At 33.6% G+C, this 16,330-nt stretch overlaps 1 protein-coding gene across 1 annotated transcript; it reads left to right on the forward strand.

Annotated features, from left to right (window-relative positions):
- The first annotated feature begins 4,906 nt into the window (after positions 1-4,906).
- Positions 4,907-15,682, forward strand: LOC131001762 (MADS-box transcription factor 23-like). Its single transcript, XM_057928329.1, has 9 exons — positions 4,907-5,016; positions 5,111-5,342; positions 12,048-12,126; positions 14,537-14,598; positions 14,724-14,823; positions 14,919-14,960; positions 15,051-15,134; positions 15,216-15,340; positions 15,471-15,682. Exons 2-9 carry the CDS (start codon positions 5,161-5,163, stop codon positions 15,475-15,477), a joined length of 681 nt encoding a protein of 226 aa, XP_057784312.1. The 5' UTR covers positions 4,907-5,016; positions 5,111-5,160; the 3' UTR covers positions 15,478-15,682.
- The last annotated feature ends 648 nt before the right edge of the window (positions 15,683-16,330 follow it).

The raw sequence follows: 16,330 nt of genomic DNA on the forward strand, positions 1-16,330 counted from the left end.
ATTCGCGTACTTGCGATCTCTTTTGGTTCTCAGCTCTTTGTATTCTTCGTTTGATAGTTCTGGGCAATCTGTTCTGTAGTGCCATTTCTTCCCACATCCAAAATATTCCACATCCTTCAGATCGGTAGTGGATGGTTTCTTCTCACCACTTTTGTTGGTGGAGTGTCTGGACTTATGCTCTTTTTTCTTTCCTTTGTAGTTCCTCTTGTGGAACTTCTTGTACCTGCGAAACTTGGATTCCATCTTGTTGAATCTTTCAGTCAACAAAGCGTATTGACTGAAGAAATCCTCTGGCTTCAGTTCAGTCGACTCATTCGACTGCTTCTTACTTTTCTTTTATGAAGCCTTCAGTGCAGCTCCTTTAGATCCTGATGGAGCGTCTTCATCTGATTCTCCGGCCTTCTTGGTTTCTAGATTTCTTTGGATGTCGAACTCATTGGCTTTGAGGTCAGAAAATAATTTATCAGTCGTTAGAGTGTTGAATCTAGGCTTGCCCTAATGTGCGACTGAATAAATTTGCCAATCTCTTCGTGGAAGAGCACGAAGAATCATCAGATTGATTTCTCGTTGAGTGTATTTGTTCTTCGAGATGGACTGAACCTCGTTCAGTATTTGGCTGTACTCAATCTCTTCGATTGTTTCATTCTTGAGCATCAGGAAGGTGTCGAATTTCTGACAAGCTATGGAGAGCTTGTTCTCCTTGATCTTCTCTGATCCGATGCACATTCCTTCGAGGATATCCTGTATCTCCTTGACAGTTTTGCAGTCCATAATTTTGGTGACATGTTTGTCGGGGACTATTTCAGAGATGATGTTCTTTGCAAGATTATCCAGCTTATCTTTCTTTCTTTCTTCGGTAGTTAAGTCAACATTGGCTTTGATCTGGACCTCATCGTATGGATCTTTAGTAGGGTCAAGGGGAGTTCTCTTGACTGTTTATGTGATGATGATTTGGTGATTACTTCCCACATTCGGCAATGTTGAGCGGTGAGATAGCTCTCGAGCCGAAATTTCCATATGTTGTATTTTTCAATGCTGAATGTTGGAAGAGACGAAGCTCTGCTGTAGTTAGTTTCCATGGTACATATGAATAAGAAAAGACAGATAAAGAACGCACTTAGCACGTAGAAGATGAAAAGTTTTAAAACCCTCTTTAGAAAATGATCTAGTTCAGTAGAACCGGGTCAAAGCAGTTTGTTTTTGCGAACAACCTGCTTTGATATCAATTGTTGGATCTCGGAGGGTCACTGAATAGGTGTATGGGGGGGAGAGAATACACCTGTAGGCTATTTTTCAAAATTCTTTTGCAGATAACTGAAGTAGTATCGACTGATACTGAAAAGGTTTGACTAAGAAGACCAGTTAAAGAAATCTTCAGTTAAAATATGGTTGTAGACTGATACTGAAGTAACTTCAGTGTTTTGATTTCAGTTAGGCACAAAACTTTAACTGATATCCATCCACGTAAAGCTTCAGTCTAGAGTTTGTAAACAGATGAGTGTTATGAATCTTACTGATTATCCGAAGATTTATCAGTTAGACTAATAAGACTAGCAGCGAAAATTTAAACATAAGAAATAGCCTATGATATTAAGTATGTTTAGTACATCCACTAAGACTTTAAGTTAGCTTCACGAGACCTATTAAGAATAGAATTTCTTGTAGGCTTTATGAACCAAGGGGATTAGCGCTGCTTTCCCAAGATGAGTTTATGTGATTATGATCTTCAGGCTTTGCCTATCTAGGTGGGCTACTTTCCAAATGTATAAAGTATGATTGAGTTATTAAGCTCTAAATGTTTCAATGAAATGCAAACTGTTTATTTAATGAAATGCAAACTGTTTATCCAATAAAATGTTTATGTGCACTCTGCTCTGTTTAAGGCTCGCAAAGTTAATCAATTGAGGTTCTCTTATGACCTAACACGTTGTCTGAGAATCGTGTACACATGCTTGTTGACCTGGTGGGTTGATCTCCATCGGGCACTGGCCAGAGGCGTTATAAGGGTGCTCGACGGGATGTGTTCCGGAGCATGTATCATGTAAGGCCTGCCTGGGTAGCGTCCCGAGGTCAATTCAACTTGTCTGAGTTACGTCCTAAGGGCAAGTGCAATGGGTGAAATGGATCCGTCGGTGGCTAAAAGGTCCGGGATCACAGCGAGTAACGGAAAGGGAGTGTGACATGTGCGCACAAATGAAAAATGTTTTAACATGCTTAGAAGTTCTTTCAATTTAAAACCTTCTAAGTTATGTCAATTATAATTGGATAAACTGTCTTTACGAAAATATGAAATGTTTATGAAAATGCATGCCCACTGAGTATATTAGTACTTAGCCCAAAAATACTTTCAAATGTTTTCAGGTTGGCTGGCCGGTGCTGACGGGACTGAGCTGAGGCTAGGGTTCAATTTCTATATAAACTTCCGCTGTAGTAATAACTCTTATACATCTTTTGTTTTCTCAACTTAAGATGACTTCATGTTGAGCTTCAATTTAAAATTTCTATTTTTATGTTAATGAACGTCGGTTGTCAGAAACATGAAACAAAACTTGTGATCCAAAGGGGCCTAGCCCGACTCGTTATCTTATTATTCGGGTTTTAACAAGGTTGTTCCTTGTTTATTTCTATGAATTAGTTGCACCTCGATTATATTTATTCATTCAAGAATTGGGGTGTGACAATCTCAATCACATTTTCCCCCAAGTTGAACCAAACGATCCCTTATTTAATTTTAATCCAATTGTCCGCTTCACAATCAATTGATTTAGAGAAGTTTGCATATTCTATCTGATTGATTGATCAAAATTTATTTATATACTCCTATGTTGACTTAAACATCTCTTGTTTAAAGGTTCCACTAATAACTTCAAAATTTTGTTTAAAACAATATTATAATAATATAATAGTATAGGGCAATGGTTGTCATATAAATAAAGCTGTAACTACACTAGATAATATAATCTAATTAGAGTCATTACAAACAAGCAGCCAATACAAGAAACTCCGAAAAACCCTTCTATATTACGAGTTTACCACTAAACCTCACACACAAGTAAATCTGAATTATGATTTTCATCAAATAAAGCAAGCATTTGAATATCAAAATTCTTGCAATCTCAAAACAAAGCATGTGGCATGGATCATGAAAAGAAACAGAGTTCCCCCATTCCAAAAAAGGCATATATCTGAGGAGATATATATTTTCTCACACTTGAAACATGAAAGAAACATAATCCAATATTCAAAGGGTTTGAAGAGTCAGAAGTGTCGACATTTCCATGGTTGTAGTGATGAAACTTTGTCCCAAGACTTTACTCTTCCTTTCTTGGTCTTGGACTTTCTATCATTTGCTGATGATTGACACCTGTCTACAAGCATGGAATTTTCTTTATTTTATAGTTTAAATCCCTTTGATTTTGGTGATTTCCATTTCTCAATGAACCCCTTTATGTATCAAAAGATTCTCATTGGCTCACCAAATCGACTTCACGTGGCCCTGCCCAATAGAATTCCATCTTTTTGCACTATTTTTCTTTCTATAATCATTGTTGGAGAGCGCCCACCCACCGATGCAAGCCCAGCATTAAAAGATTCTAAAGAAAGAAAATATATACATATATCAAATATTCAAATATGTAGTGCTATTTAGTTACATTGTAGTCAATCATAAATTAATTAAATAGAATAATTTTAATTAATTTGAAACGTTTAATTTAAAATAAAAAAAGAATTTAGTTAAGTTTACAAGTTTGATGTGAGATTGCCTAAATAAAAAGTTTGATATGAGAGCAACTTTGGGTTAACTCACAAAGAAAGCCTGATGAGTAGTTGTTGAAATCCCAAACGAGTAAGTGATGTATCATTTGTAGAAATACTAGTTAAAGAGAGTTTCAGTTTGTATATAGTTCCATTCATACTTATGCACTATAAATGAATCATATACGTAAATTTTTATCGATCTATCTTTGATATTTTAAATTTTAATGTCAGAAAAATTGTTAAATATATGCAGAAGGTATGGATTTTATGAGCAAGTGACATATCATATCAGTTAGCATTAAATAAGATAAGCCAGGGTGGCTTGCATTATGAAGTGCGTCACCAAGTACTATGATTTAGTTACAAGTATTTTATGAGGAAAGTTAACTAGTACTTTAATGGCTCACTCTTTTTTAGACACGAAAATTTAAAAACTTATGAGTAAAATGGTATGATCCACATCAATTAAATATATTTTTTCACTCAAAATGAAAACGAGCATATTCTAGTGGGACGTCCCAAAGAGTAAAATGAACCTATTAAAATAGGACGAATGAAGTACTCCCTCCGTCCCACTCCAATAGGCTCAGTTTCTTTTTTGGGTTGTCCCACTCCAATAGGCTCAGTTTCCTTTTTGGGTAAAAAAGTTGTACTTAATTGGTGTGGACCACACCACTTTACTACCATTTTCCTACTAAAAAGTAAGTTTTCTTAATCTCCGTGCCCAAAAGAAATGAGCCTATTGGAGTGGGACGGAGGGAGTATTAATCTTTTATCATTTATCAAAAATTAAAAAGAAATAACAAAGGGTTAAAAAAAAAGCCTAGCCGTAAGGAGGTATGTCACTAGGGAGTTCCAAGATGACTTCGATAGATGTAAAAAATGCCAAAAAAAAAAAATCAAGAGAAAATCTCTGAAATGTCTGCCCAAAGCTTTCGTGGGTAGTTAAGTTTAAGGTTTAAAGTTACTTAAATTGGAATAAAGTTTTTCCCCTTATAGAAATATTAAGGATTCCCCACGTGTCACAGCCTTATAAGGCGACGGCGCCATTAAACTACCCTTGTACCTTTTCAATTTTAAAATTATAGATTGGTCCTCGAGTTCTCCACAATTCTAAATTAAGAACCCAAAGGAAAATTTTGGAATCCCAAACTATGCAAAGCAAATGAGAAATTCATTCATGATCTTGGCCTATAAAAAGGGCTTGACTTCAATATCAACCTCAAAAGAATTTCTCCCTTTGAATTTGCAGACTAAGTAAGCTCAACAAAAGTGACCTTTTCTTTATCTTTATTCTTTCATTCTGCAACTTTAACCCTAGCTAAGTAGTGGTTTGTTTGAGATCTAGCAGCTCGCTGAATTGGTAAGGAAGAAACCCTAGAAACTTTATTATCGTAGAAAATGGGGCGGGGGAAGATCGTGATTCAGCGGATCGATAACTCTACCAGCAGGCAAGTCACGTTTTCTAAGAGGAGAAGCGGATTGCTGAAGAAGGCTAAGGAACTTGCCATTCTTTGTGATGCACAACTTGGACTTATCATATTCTCCAGCACTGGCAAACTCTATGAATTTTCAAACACCAGGTTTCCTCTCTCTCTCTCTCTCAAGAATCCTTCCTACCTTGAATGAAATTAAACAGACCTTTGCATGGAATTTAGTGTGAGAGAGACCAATTCAATCTCGGTTCCAAATTTTATTTTATTTTTTTGGTTGTAGATATCCTAGTGGGAGATTAATATTTTTGACTTGTATATAGGTAGCTAATCTTTATCAGATACTATAACTCTTTGTTTTGCTAAACTCATAATACTACTGAAACATTGTTCTACCTATAATTTTTTTAAGCTATGTATAAATTAATAGTTTGAGCAAACATTAACTAAGAAATGAATAGAATATATATATAGATGCAACCACAGATAGAAACATCTGAAATCAGTATTCTTGATGGTCAGTTGGTATGAAGATATATGAAATGATGGCAACTGGAGTGAAATATATGTGACGAAATTTAACAATAAGATACCAATCTTTCAAGTTCTCTTTTTGTTAGCTGGTGATGATTTGTGGAATAAGATATATACCGTTGTTTTACCGAATCCAATCAATCTATCCTTGTTTGAAGAGATTAATTACCTAGTGGATAACACTGTATAGAATCTTCATAGCAGTAGTATATATAATCATGCCTTATAGTTTAGGAGATATATACCCCTAGCTATATGTTTAGCTATGCCTTATTCTGCTGTACTTATATTCTCTTGTATAGCACTTAACGGAATTCATAGAGAGAGAGAGATTATAATCTGTTCGTGTTCCATAATGTCTTTTTTTTTTTGTTTTTTGAAAGAGTCTTATGCAGCCAAGAATGCTGAGTGATTACTACAAATTTGTCAATGCAATTAATATATGGTATATAATATCTCGACTATAATAATTAGCATATATAGGTACCACGAAATATATGTATTCCTCATTCAATCTTTCTTCATGTGATACATTACAAAAGGAACGAGGGTATACTCAAAATAAAATTGTGTGATCATACACTTAAGATCTACTATACGAAGCTTGAGCAGTATTCTTTTTCGGGTTGTCCCACGAAGCCTGAGCATTTTCCTTATATATGACAAAAGTTTTTCTCTTTATTCATCTTTTTCACTTTTTCAACTACCAAACTTAACACACAAAATACTAATTCCTTAAATTCCATGCAAAAAGATAATTGCTCAAGCTTTGCGGGACGGCGAAGGCAGTAATTCACAATTTCTCAGAAATAGTTTAACGGGTTTTATTAGCAAGTAGATAAGAAGATTAAGGTGTTGGTACATTCCCTACTGCACTAAAAACAGTATCTTTAATCAAATCTCATTAAAAATTAAAACAAAAATTCGTTTCATGTATGTCTTTTATTTTGTATTGTGACATGGAAAAGATAATAGTATTAATTGATTGGAAAAAGGCTAATTAACTGCTTAGCTTTAGTTGGACGGTGCATGCACTTGATAATTATATTGTTTGTTAGGTAAATTAACACCAGAACTGTACACAGAATTTAAGTTAAATAATTCATCCAATTTTGGAGTGATAAACAATCACTCATTTAGGTGACTATATGCGGGCCGAGTTATCAATCATGTGCTCAATCATGCAAACCAAACACTTGATTAAAGTGAATTATCTTATCAATCATGTCTTATCACTCGAACCAAACGCCTCCTAGAGTTTCTCTATTCATTGATAGAAGGTTTAAGTATTAAAATCTTATAAGCTTTTCTAAATTATAATTAGAGCTAGTGTTTGTCTTGTTTCACTATTTTTATAAGATTTAGAAAACTAAATTTTAATTGATATAACATGAATGTATTGCATTATAGAAGTTGTATAGCTAGAGATGAAGTACACCCGAATCCTACATCTTTTCAGATATATTTTCCTGATAAAGAGACAGGCTCCATTCCAAGATTTAGAGAACTTAATTTCACCTGTTTAATTATTTTAATAATATTATTCAGAAAATAGCAATCAATAGTATATAATAACGCCTTCCGGCATTTGACCTTAACCTTTTTAGAAGAAAACTAGCTAGCAGACAGTGTGTGAGCAATACACACAATTCATGAATTTCACATTAATAAATTGTTAAAATTTAATAATTATAATAAATTTCATAATATATAGTATCAAAAAAATTGAAAAACTATTATTTTTAATATAATTAAATCGAATATAGTTTTTAATTAATTGAGTGATTAAAGATAAAATCATATAATGTATATTTAATGAATTAATATATACTCCCTCCGTCCCAAACCAAATGACCCTAAATTTATCGGCACGGTGATTAAGAAATATGTATAAAGTAGATAAAGTGGATATAAACTAGATAAAGTAGATTGGTGAAAATTGTTTAAATATTAAGTATAGAGAGAGAGTGTATTGCCAAAAAAGGAAATGGGTCATTTGGAGTGGGACAACCCAAAATAGAAATAGGGTCATTTGGAATGGGACGGTGGCAGTAGTATTTTTGGAATCTAATTCTTCTTCTTTTAGTATAAAAAAAGAGAAGCAAAATCACAGATATGTTTTTTTAATGTAGCGATGGAAGATGAAATCAGATAGAATTTTTATACAAATTTAATAATTTACATATGTATTAGAATAGAAGCTGAAATCAAATAGAGATTTTAATGTATATCTAATGAATCAATATATATGTATTCTTCTAAATATATTTAATTATAAAAAAAATTTATTTATAAGTGTTATCAAATAGCTACACACACACATATATATATAGGGAGTGGATCTTGTAGATCCACCCCCTTATAATAGTATATTATATAGCGGTGCCACACACCTTAGAAGGCTGCTGCCATGTGTCGCGCTAGCAGCGCCACGTGGCAGTAGCCTTCCAGGCCAAAAACGCGGAGGGATAAAATGGTCATTACGAAAAAAAAAACTAAATATATTTTTTTAATTTTTTCTTTTTTTACCGAAAATTCTTTTTTTTCCTAGGCCGTCGTCAAAATTATGCATATGATTGTACACCAATATGCATAAAGATAAACTCAGATATGCATGATGCTGGATAGAAATATGCATGAGAAATCTGGGTTTATCTTTATGCGTATTGGTGTACAATCATATGCATAATTTTGATGACGGCCGCGGCAAAAAAATGAATTTTCGGTATAAAAAAAATCGAAATGACCATTTTACCCCTCCATGTTTTTGGCCTTGGAAGGCTTTGGAAGCCCTTGGGAGGCTGCTGCCATGTGGCGCACTCGAGTGCGTCACGTGCCTCCATTGAGTGGTTCAGAATTGGACCTATATACTATGAGGGGAGTGGATACTACATGATCCCACCCATATATATATATATATATATATATATATATATATATATATATATATATATAAAAGGATATAAGAATGTAATAGGCAATATATATTTTGTGCCAAATATATTTTTTATATTAGTAAAGATTTAATGTGAATATTAGAACTAGTCGTTTAGCTTATCAAGATTTCTAATTTGAATGATGGTATATAGGTTGATGGGTATTTGGTTTGGTAAATAAGATAAATAAGATTGATCTATAGGATAAAGTAATATTTGAGGATGATTAATTAATAGTTAATCAAATTTCTAGATAATAACAAAAGGATGATTAGAGGATGAGACTAGTTATTCATCACGCATCAAATCATACAAATCAATCAGTCTTCGATCTCTTCTATGTTTGAATTAATTATACTAGTTGCAAGATATGGTTAATGAAAAGATGAAGAAGAATCGGTTTGTCATATCTTAAAGCTGTGAATATAAGAGCATCCACACTCAAGACCCCTTTAGCCCTTGAGCAGTTTTTAAGTGGTCTCCATTTTAAGTGGTCTTCACAGTGGGAGCTCTTAAATTGGTTTGTAATTTTTATTTCTATTTTCTTAATTTAAACTTATTTATTGATTAAAATAAATATTTAATTTTAACAAACATATATTTCATCAAAATTAAATTTCACCCTTATATTAATTAAAAAATTACAATACTTAATTTAAAATAAAATAAAATAAAATTACAATAAAAAAAAATATCAATTCCATTAATTCTCACCGTTTCCAAATTTTCGCAATCAAATTGTTGTGAAAAAGACAATTTGGTCGGGCCCATTTTTGACTTGTCCGTATCGATGATTTGGGCGTCGGCTAGGACCCATTGCGTCTGGCTGAAATTTTTCATGGAATTTGTGACTCTATCTATGACCTTGACGTATTTCCCCATTTTTCCCCTTTAGCCAACAACTCGACTTGTTTGCCTTTCCGTTTGTCGTTTTTTGTCGCCTTTTGGCCTATAGGCCTAGTCTTGATGTTGGATCGAAGGACGTCGTCGTGTAGCTCCCCTCGAAGTTCTTTGAACGCTTCGAAGAATGGACGTCGTCGTCTGTGAATTGTTGAGATTCGCTAAGAATACGCTAAGTCACGGGCTATTTGAATTGACCCTCCTTCTAGATTTGATAAAGATCTTGATCTTGTTGAGTGATTTGATCATCACTCATGTCTCTCTCCCAATTTGCTCGACATTTTTCGTAGATGACCTTCCTTGAACACATTGAAACTATAACTTTATTTGTTTGTTGTCGCATGGAATAGTTGCTCTAATGGTCAAAACAAATATATCGCGGAGTGAGTAATCTTCAATAAACAATTAATTATTATTTCTTTTTAAGTGCAAATGTCTTGAAATTTTCCTTTTCTTAAAGAAGATGATCATACTGGTGCAGATATGACTAAAAGGTATGGGGGTATATCTTTTTCCTGTCAAGAAGGAAAAAGTTGATCTAAAAACTATTGAATTTTGTTCATGATAGTGAAAACAAAACAATAGTACATACTATATAGTATCCAAACAATTAAACCCCAATTAAATCCTGTGTCAGCTGGCGAAGATACATATATATATCCTATAATCCTATGTTTCAAATGTTTTAAATAAAATTTAACCTTCTCTTTACTACAAAAAAAAAGTTTCTATTAATAACATGAGGCTTGATAGTTAATATTTGTGTCATAAAAATTAGTGACGTTTGAAATATAATTATTACTGATTAGGTATATCATCAAATATCACTAATTTTTTATAGTGCTTGTAGGTCATTAGATTTTTTGTTATAATTGCTTCTATAAGTGTTCCCTGCCAAACCCTTCAACGCGTGTGCATGCGCGCGCGTTGAGGGGTCACTCGTTGAGGGGTTTGACATAAAATTATTGACACTAACTGTAGAATATTTAGTGTCAATAATTTTATGTCAGTAGTGTTTATAATATAGCATGGTCTACACTTCCGCTAATGGTAGGCTGATCATCATCATAATCCATCATCCTTCACATTCCACTTTCACTGAAGTAATCATCCATCATCCTTCACATTCCACTTTCACTAAATATAATCATACCCATGAAAATGGTTTTCCACAATCTAACTATCGATATCTTTTGAGGACATTAACTTATGAGACACCTACTCCTAAACTAATCCACATTTACATTTATATGTGTTTTGTGTTTGTGCGTGGATCTTTAACCTCATATAATGTTGCCATTTTATTTTAGAAAAGAAGATTTAGTACGTCAAAGTATTATACATCAAATGGATTATTAGGGTGCGGGACAAGTTATCCATAGCACTGAATTATGCAAATTAAGCAAACAATTGATTAAATTGAATTACTTTATTAATTATATCTATCACTCAAACCAAAACGTCTCCTGATTGAATATATGGCTTTGCACTAGTATATGTTATAACTTCTCTTAAGCAATTCCATGCTTCAACATAGAACTCATATTATCAAATTAACACGTCATCATCTTTCCTCCTCTTAGGGACGTTTACTTTGCATGATTGAGAATTTTTATCATCACTCTAATCCCATCCTTTTGATGGGATAAGAAACATGCAAAACAAGCTTAAATGATAAAATTAATCAAGGGCCTTGGGATATCTCAAAGTTTCAATTCAACAAAGTAAACAAGGGATTAACTTTACTATTTTTATCTATCAAGGCTAATTCTTCAAAGTAAACACCCCCTTAATCTATAAATGTGTCGTTCTTTCTTAATGCTCCGTGTTTGCAGTGTTCTTGTGATTGAGTGATCGAATATCCATTCGATCTAAAATCTTATAATAGAAAGGCCGAGATACATTTTGCACTGAACAACCATTTATCATGAAAGTGAAATGGCTTGAACAATAAATATTTTATTTAGTATAGTCGAAATTTAGTATGCTATATAGAACAACCTAGCTAGTGTGTGGAGTAGTGCTGCGTTTGAGTTATGCTAGCTTTATAAGTTGGTCCTTGAGATAGGCATTTGTAAGGTATATATGATACGCGAAATAATTATACTGACCCCTAATTAACTAAAATTACTCCTTTTATCCTTAAAATAGATTACAGTTAAGGAGAGAAATTAATAAAATTAAGTAGATAGATGTGCTCTTTTTATATCCAAGTGTCATGTGATTTTCATTATACAAGTCTAGTTTAAGTAGATGGAAAAGATTGAAAATATATATATATGGTGAGGTTATAAATTAGAAGTTTAGAATGCGATGTTAGCTTTTTAATTAGATGCTAGACTAAACATTTTGTCAGAAGTAACTGGTGATTTGCAAATATATGTTCTTGATTTTGTTGTTGAATGATGATATATGCATTTAATTTGTATCAAATATAAACTTACTTAATTATCATATATAGTCTGCTGATTATTTTACCTTGCAGCATGAAATCGGTTATAGAGCGTTACACTAAGGCAAAAGAGGATCAACAACAGCTGCTCAATCCGGGATCCGAGATCAAGGTAAGAATCTGCCACTATTCATTAGATTAATTTATTTGATTTTTTTAACGTATTTCAAATATGATATACGTGAATGAAATTTAACAAGTCCATTTGGTGTAGGTATATATAGAAGCTTTAGAAATTATCACTGTAGATAACTAATCGAATATGAAAGCAGAAAGCTATATTGAGGTTAAATGGCTATGCCGGAAAGACATATATGACAGAGGAAATCGTGATAATACTTAGTTTTATTTTGCAGAATCCATAAAAATGTTAGCATGTTCATTTCATAAGAAACAGTTGGATTCCTCTACTTCAAAAGGTTTATCTTCTATTCCCATTATATTAATGCATGCAACAAGCAATATGTATGCTGATATATGAGAATATATAGAAGATAGAACATGACTTGGAATAGAGAATTTAGTGTGTACTATACCAAGGGATTAGTTGGTATATACACACGCATATACAGACAGTATAGTGGGTGTTTGAATGAGCTTACAAGCTCTTTAAAATAGCTTATAAGTTATTTAGGTGCTTATAAGCTTGTTCAAAGTATTTGGCGAAATAAGTTTCTAAACAACTTATAATTAAGTTGTTAAAATATAAACTCCTAATTATATTTTATTATTTTAATTATATATATTTTCAAGTTTATCTCTCTAACAAAGATTGTTCTCTCTAAACAAAGTTATCTCTATAACTTATAAGCTCAAACATCCAAACGTATTAACAACTTATTATATGCTCTTAAGTAACTACATCTAGGGCTGTAAACGAGCCGAGCCGAGCCGAGCCGAATACTAGCAGGCTCGAGCTCGGCTCGTTTAAATATTCGGGTGTTCGAGCTCGGCTCGAGCTCGATTCGAGCTTTTATCTTGATGATCGAGCTTGGCTCGTTATCCACTTACTAAGCTCGGGCTCGGTTCGAGTTCGGCTCGGGTGATGCTCGATAATATCGAATTCGAGCTTGAGCTCGAGCTCGGCTCGTTAGATATTTGTATATATGGTGTTCAAGCTCGAATTTGTTATAAATTTAAGAAAATCTTCTTAATTAATATGTTACACGAGTTCGAGTTCGACTCGTTTAAGGCTCATGTACTAGCTCGATTGAAGGCTCGACTGAAGGTTCGTGAACAAGCTCGCGAACATATTCGCGAACAATCGAATTCGAACATGTTCGCGAGCTCAACGAGCCGAGCACTGTCAGGCTCGAGCTCGGCTCGATAAAAATTTCGAGCTCGAAATTAGGCTTGAGTTCGGCTTGTTTATTATCGAATCGAGCTTTTTTCGAGCCGAATCTCGAATAGCTTGCGAGTAGCTCTGTTCATTTACAACCCTAACTACATCTCATAAACTCTTATAACATCTTATGAGCTCCAATAACTTATAAGCTCTTTAAAATAAGTTTAGCCAAACACCCTCATAGTAACACAGAGCAAATCCACTCTCACCTTTGGTGAGACATAAGTAATACACGCGATATAAGTAATAGTTTAACACGGTATAGTTCTTAGAGCTGTAAATGAACCGAGTCAAATATTAGCAAGCTCAAACTCGGCTCGTTTAAATATTCGAGTGTTCGGCTCAACTCGAGCTCGATTTCGAGCTTTTATCGTGTTGATCGAGCTCGAGCTTGGCTCGGGTGATGCTTGATAATATCGAATTCGAACTTGAGCTCAAGCTCGACTCATTTAAGGCTCGTTCACTAATTTGATTGAAAGTTCGATTGAAGGTTTATGAACAGGCTCGCAAACAATCGAATCCAAACATGTTCACGAGCTCAACGAGTCGAGTGTTGTTAGGTTCGAGTTCGGCTCGTTTACAATTCGAGCTCCGAACGAATTTTTTTCTAGCCGAATTTCGAATAGCTTTTGAGTAGCTCTATTCATTTACAGTCCTACTAGTTCTGATATGGGAAGAGAAGGAGAAGGAGAAGAAGAAGAATATTCGTGCGTGTGGTGAGAGATATTCCAAAATTTCTGCAAGTTCCAAGAGGAACGAACTATCTTTTAATGGAATTAAGTAACTAAACCGGATGATTTTCTGCCCTCGTGAGATATCCGCATCTAAAATTACACTAATTATGGGGAAGTATATACTTTTATCATCATCAGCTCAAGCTTAATTCAAGTTAAAATATATAGTATATGCAAATTTTGAAGCGGTGAAAATCATGAGGGGCAGGAATCACTGCAAATTGCAAATAATCTTGTCAACCTAATTTCATTCAAAGATAGATTCGTTTGTCTTTCACCGAGCAGCACTTTTGGAATATCAACAAACAAGCACCACTAAAGAATATGAAATGGAGATAGGATGTTACTGGTTAATTTAGAGATGCATTATCTATACATATATAATGAATCTTTATAATTTTTAATTCCTTTGTATGCTTAATCCTTGCAATTTAACTTGGTAGTTTTGGCAAAGGGAAGCAGCAGCCCTAAGGCAACAGCTGCGGGATCTGCAGGAAAATCACCGGTATGTAAATATTAACAGTAATATTAATTGATGGGGTGGAGACCAAATTAAAAAGCCAGTCTTTATCATACACAATATATATAAAAACCACTGCTAATTTGAGTTCCATCAAATTGGATTGACAGGAAATTGATGGGGGAAGAGCTTTATGGACTGAGCGTCAAGGATCTACAAAGCCTAGAAGAGCAACTAGAGTTGAGTTTGCGAGGCGTACGTATGAAAAAGGTTTCATTAATTCATCATCTCAAATTAAACTAACTAATTTAATCTTAAGAATGTCTTACAACTTAACAACTAACTTGTGTGAGGTGAGACTACAGGAGCAGATATTAAGTGAGGAGATTCAACAGCTAAGACGAAAGGTACAATACATATAGTATATATCATACATTAATTAATTCTGTTTGGCTACTAATTAATTAAACACCCTTATATTAATTTGTTAATTTCAGGGACATCTGATCCATGAAGAAAACGTTGAGCTGTATAAGAGGGTCAAACTGATTGAACAACAAAACAAGGCATTGTATACAAAGGTATATATATACATGTGCATATATGTCAATTAGGGTAATTAATTAAAATGTTGGTGAATTGATTTGTTTGAATTACCTCAGGCTTACGGTGCAGAAAACCAAAGCCCCTTTGAGCTTCCAAGTGGTTTCGCCATAAGCTACGCACCCATACAGCTTCAACTAAGCCAGCCTCAACCACAATCCATGGAAACTACTCCACCCACAAGGTTTCTTTCTTAATTCATTTCAAATTATAACTGATCAATTTCATTATGGAAAAAAACTGGACATGCATCATGATAGACTTTTGAGAAATTTGAAGCTGATTTATTGTGTGTGTGATTTTATGGTGAACAGGAGATAGCAGTCAGCTGACATAGTGGGACGTGGGCTGCATGCATTTAAAGAGTTAATTGGACAAAAAAATACTTTAAAACGAATACTGTTTAATTTATTATTGAAATGGTTGTATGGTTGGTAATCAAAGCTCCCACCTTTTGATTGTTGGTGCTTAATTACGCAGGACTTCACAAATCATATGAGAAATGAAGTAGAGCAGTTTATATATATATGTTGAAATGATCATGCACGGTCACAAACTTAATTCGACTTTTTCTTCAACCAAAAACGCTGGGAAAAAAATAAATAAAGGGGCTCTATATAAATAACAGAGTAAGTTTTGATTTTTGTATATTCTATAGAGTCGATGATAAATACAATTTTGATGAGTTGCAGAATTCACCCAAGCATTGGAATTTTTAGAAATCATAGCGTCAGTTTCAATTTGATTAGATTCTTGATTTTGGGTACATTTTAAATGGTGAAATTTAAAAATGTTCGGTTTTAATTAGTAAAAGTAAAAACTATATATTAAAATAAAATTAGTCATGTTTACCATTTTATCTTTTATATAAAAAGATTTAAAATTATTCATTAATTTTTAGTTGTGAGTTCGAGCTTTTGAGCTATAATTCACAATATATCAATAAAATTTCTAATCGTGAATTCGAGCTTTAAAGTTTGAATTCTCAACTAGAAATAGCGTTGAATGCGAGTACAAATTTTAAAGCTCGAATTCACAATTAGGACTATTTCTAGTTGTGAATTCAAATTTTCAAACTGGAATTCACAACCAACGGTAGCTATTTATGCAGTTCTGAATTCGAGTTTTAATTCTTGAATTCACAACTACAAATTCGAGATCTACGAGAATATTA

This window comes from Salvia miltiorrhiza, chromosome 8 (genome assembly GCF_028751815.1).
Source record: "Salvia miltiorrhiza cultivar Shanhuang (shh) chromosome 8, IMPLAD_Smil_shh, whole genome shotgun sequence".
NCBI lineage: Eukaryota > Viridiplantae > Streptophyta > Magnoliopsida > Lamiales > Lamiaceae > Salvia > Salvia miltiorrhiza.

Excerpts from the sequence above, each read along its gene's own strand:
- LOC131001762 (XM_057928329.1), top strand. The coding sequence starts at position 5,161 with ATGGGGCGGGGGAAGATCGTGATTCAGCGGATCGATAACTCTACCAGC. Across the intron at positions 12,127-14,536 it reads ATCCGGGATCCGAGATCAAG|TTTTGGCAAAGGGAAGCAGC; the intron begins GTAAGAATCTGC and ends TTAACTTGGTAG. Across the intron at positions 15,135-15,215 it reads ACAAGGCATTGTATACAAAG|GCTTACGGTGCAGAAAACCA; the intron begins GTATATATATAC and ends GAATTACCTCAG.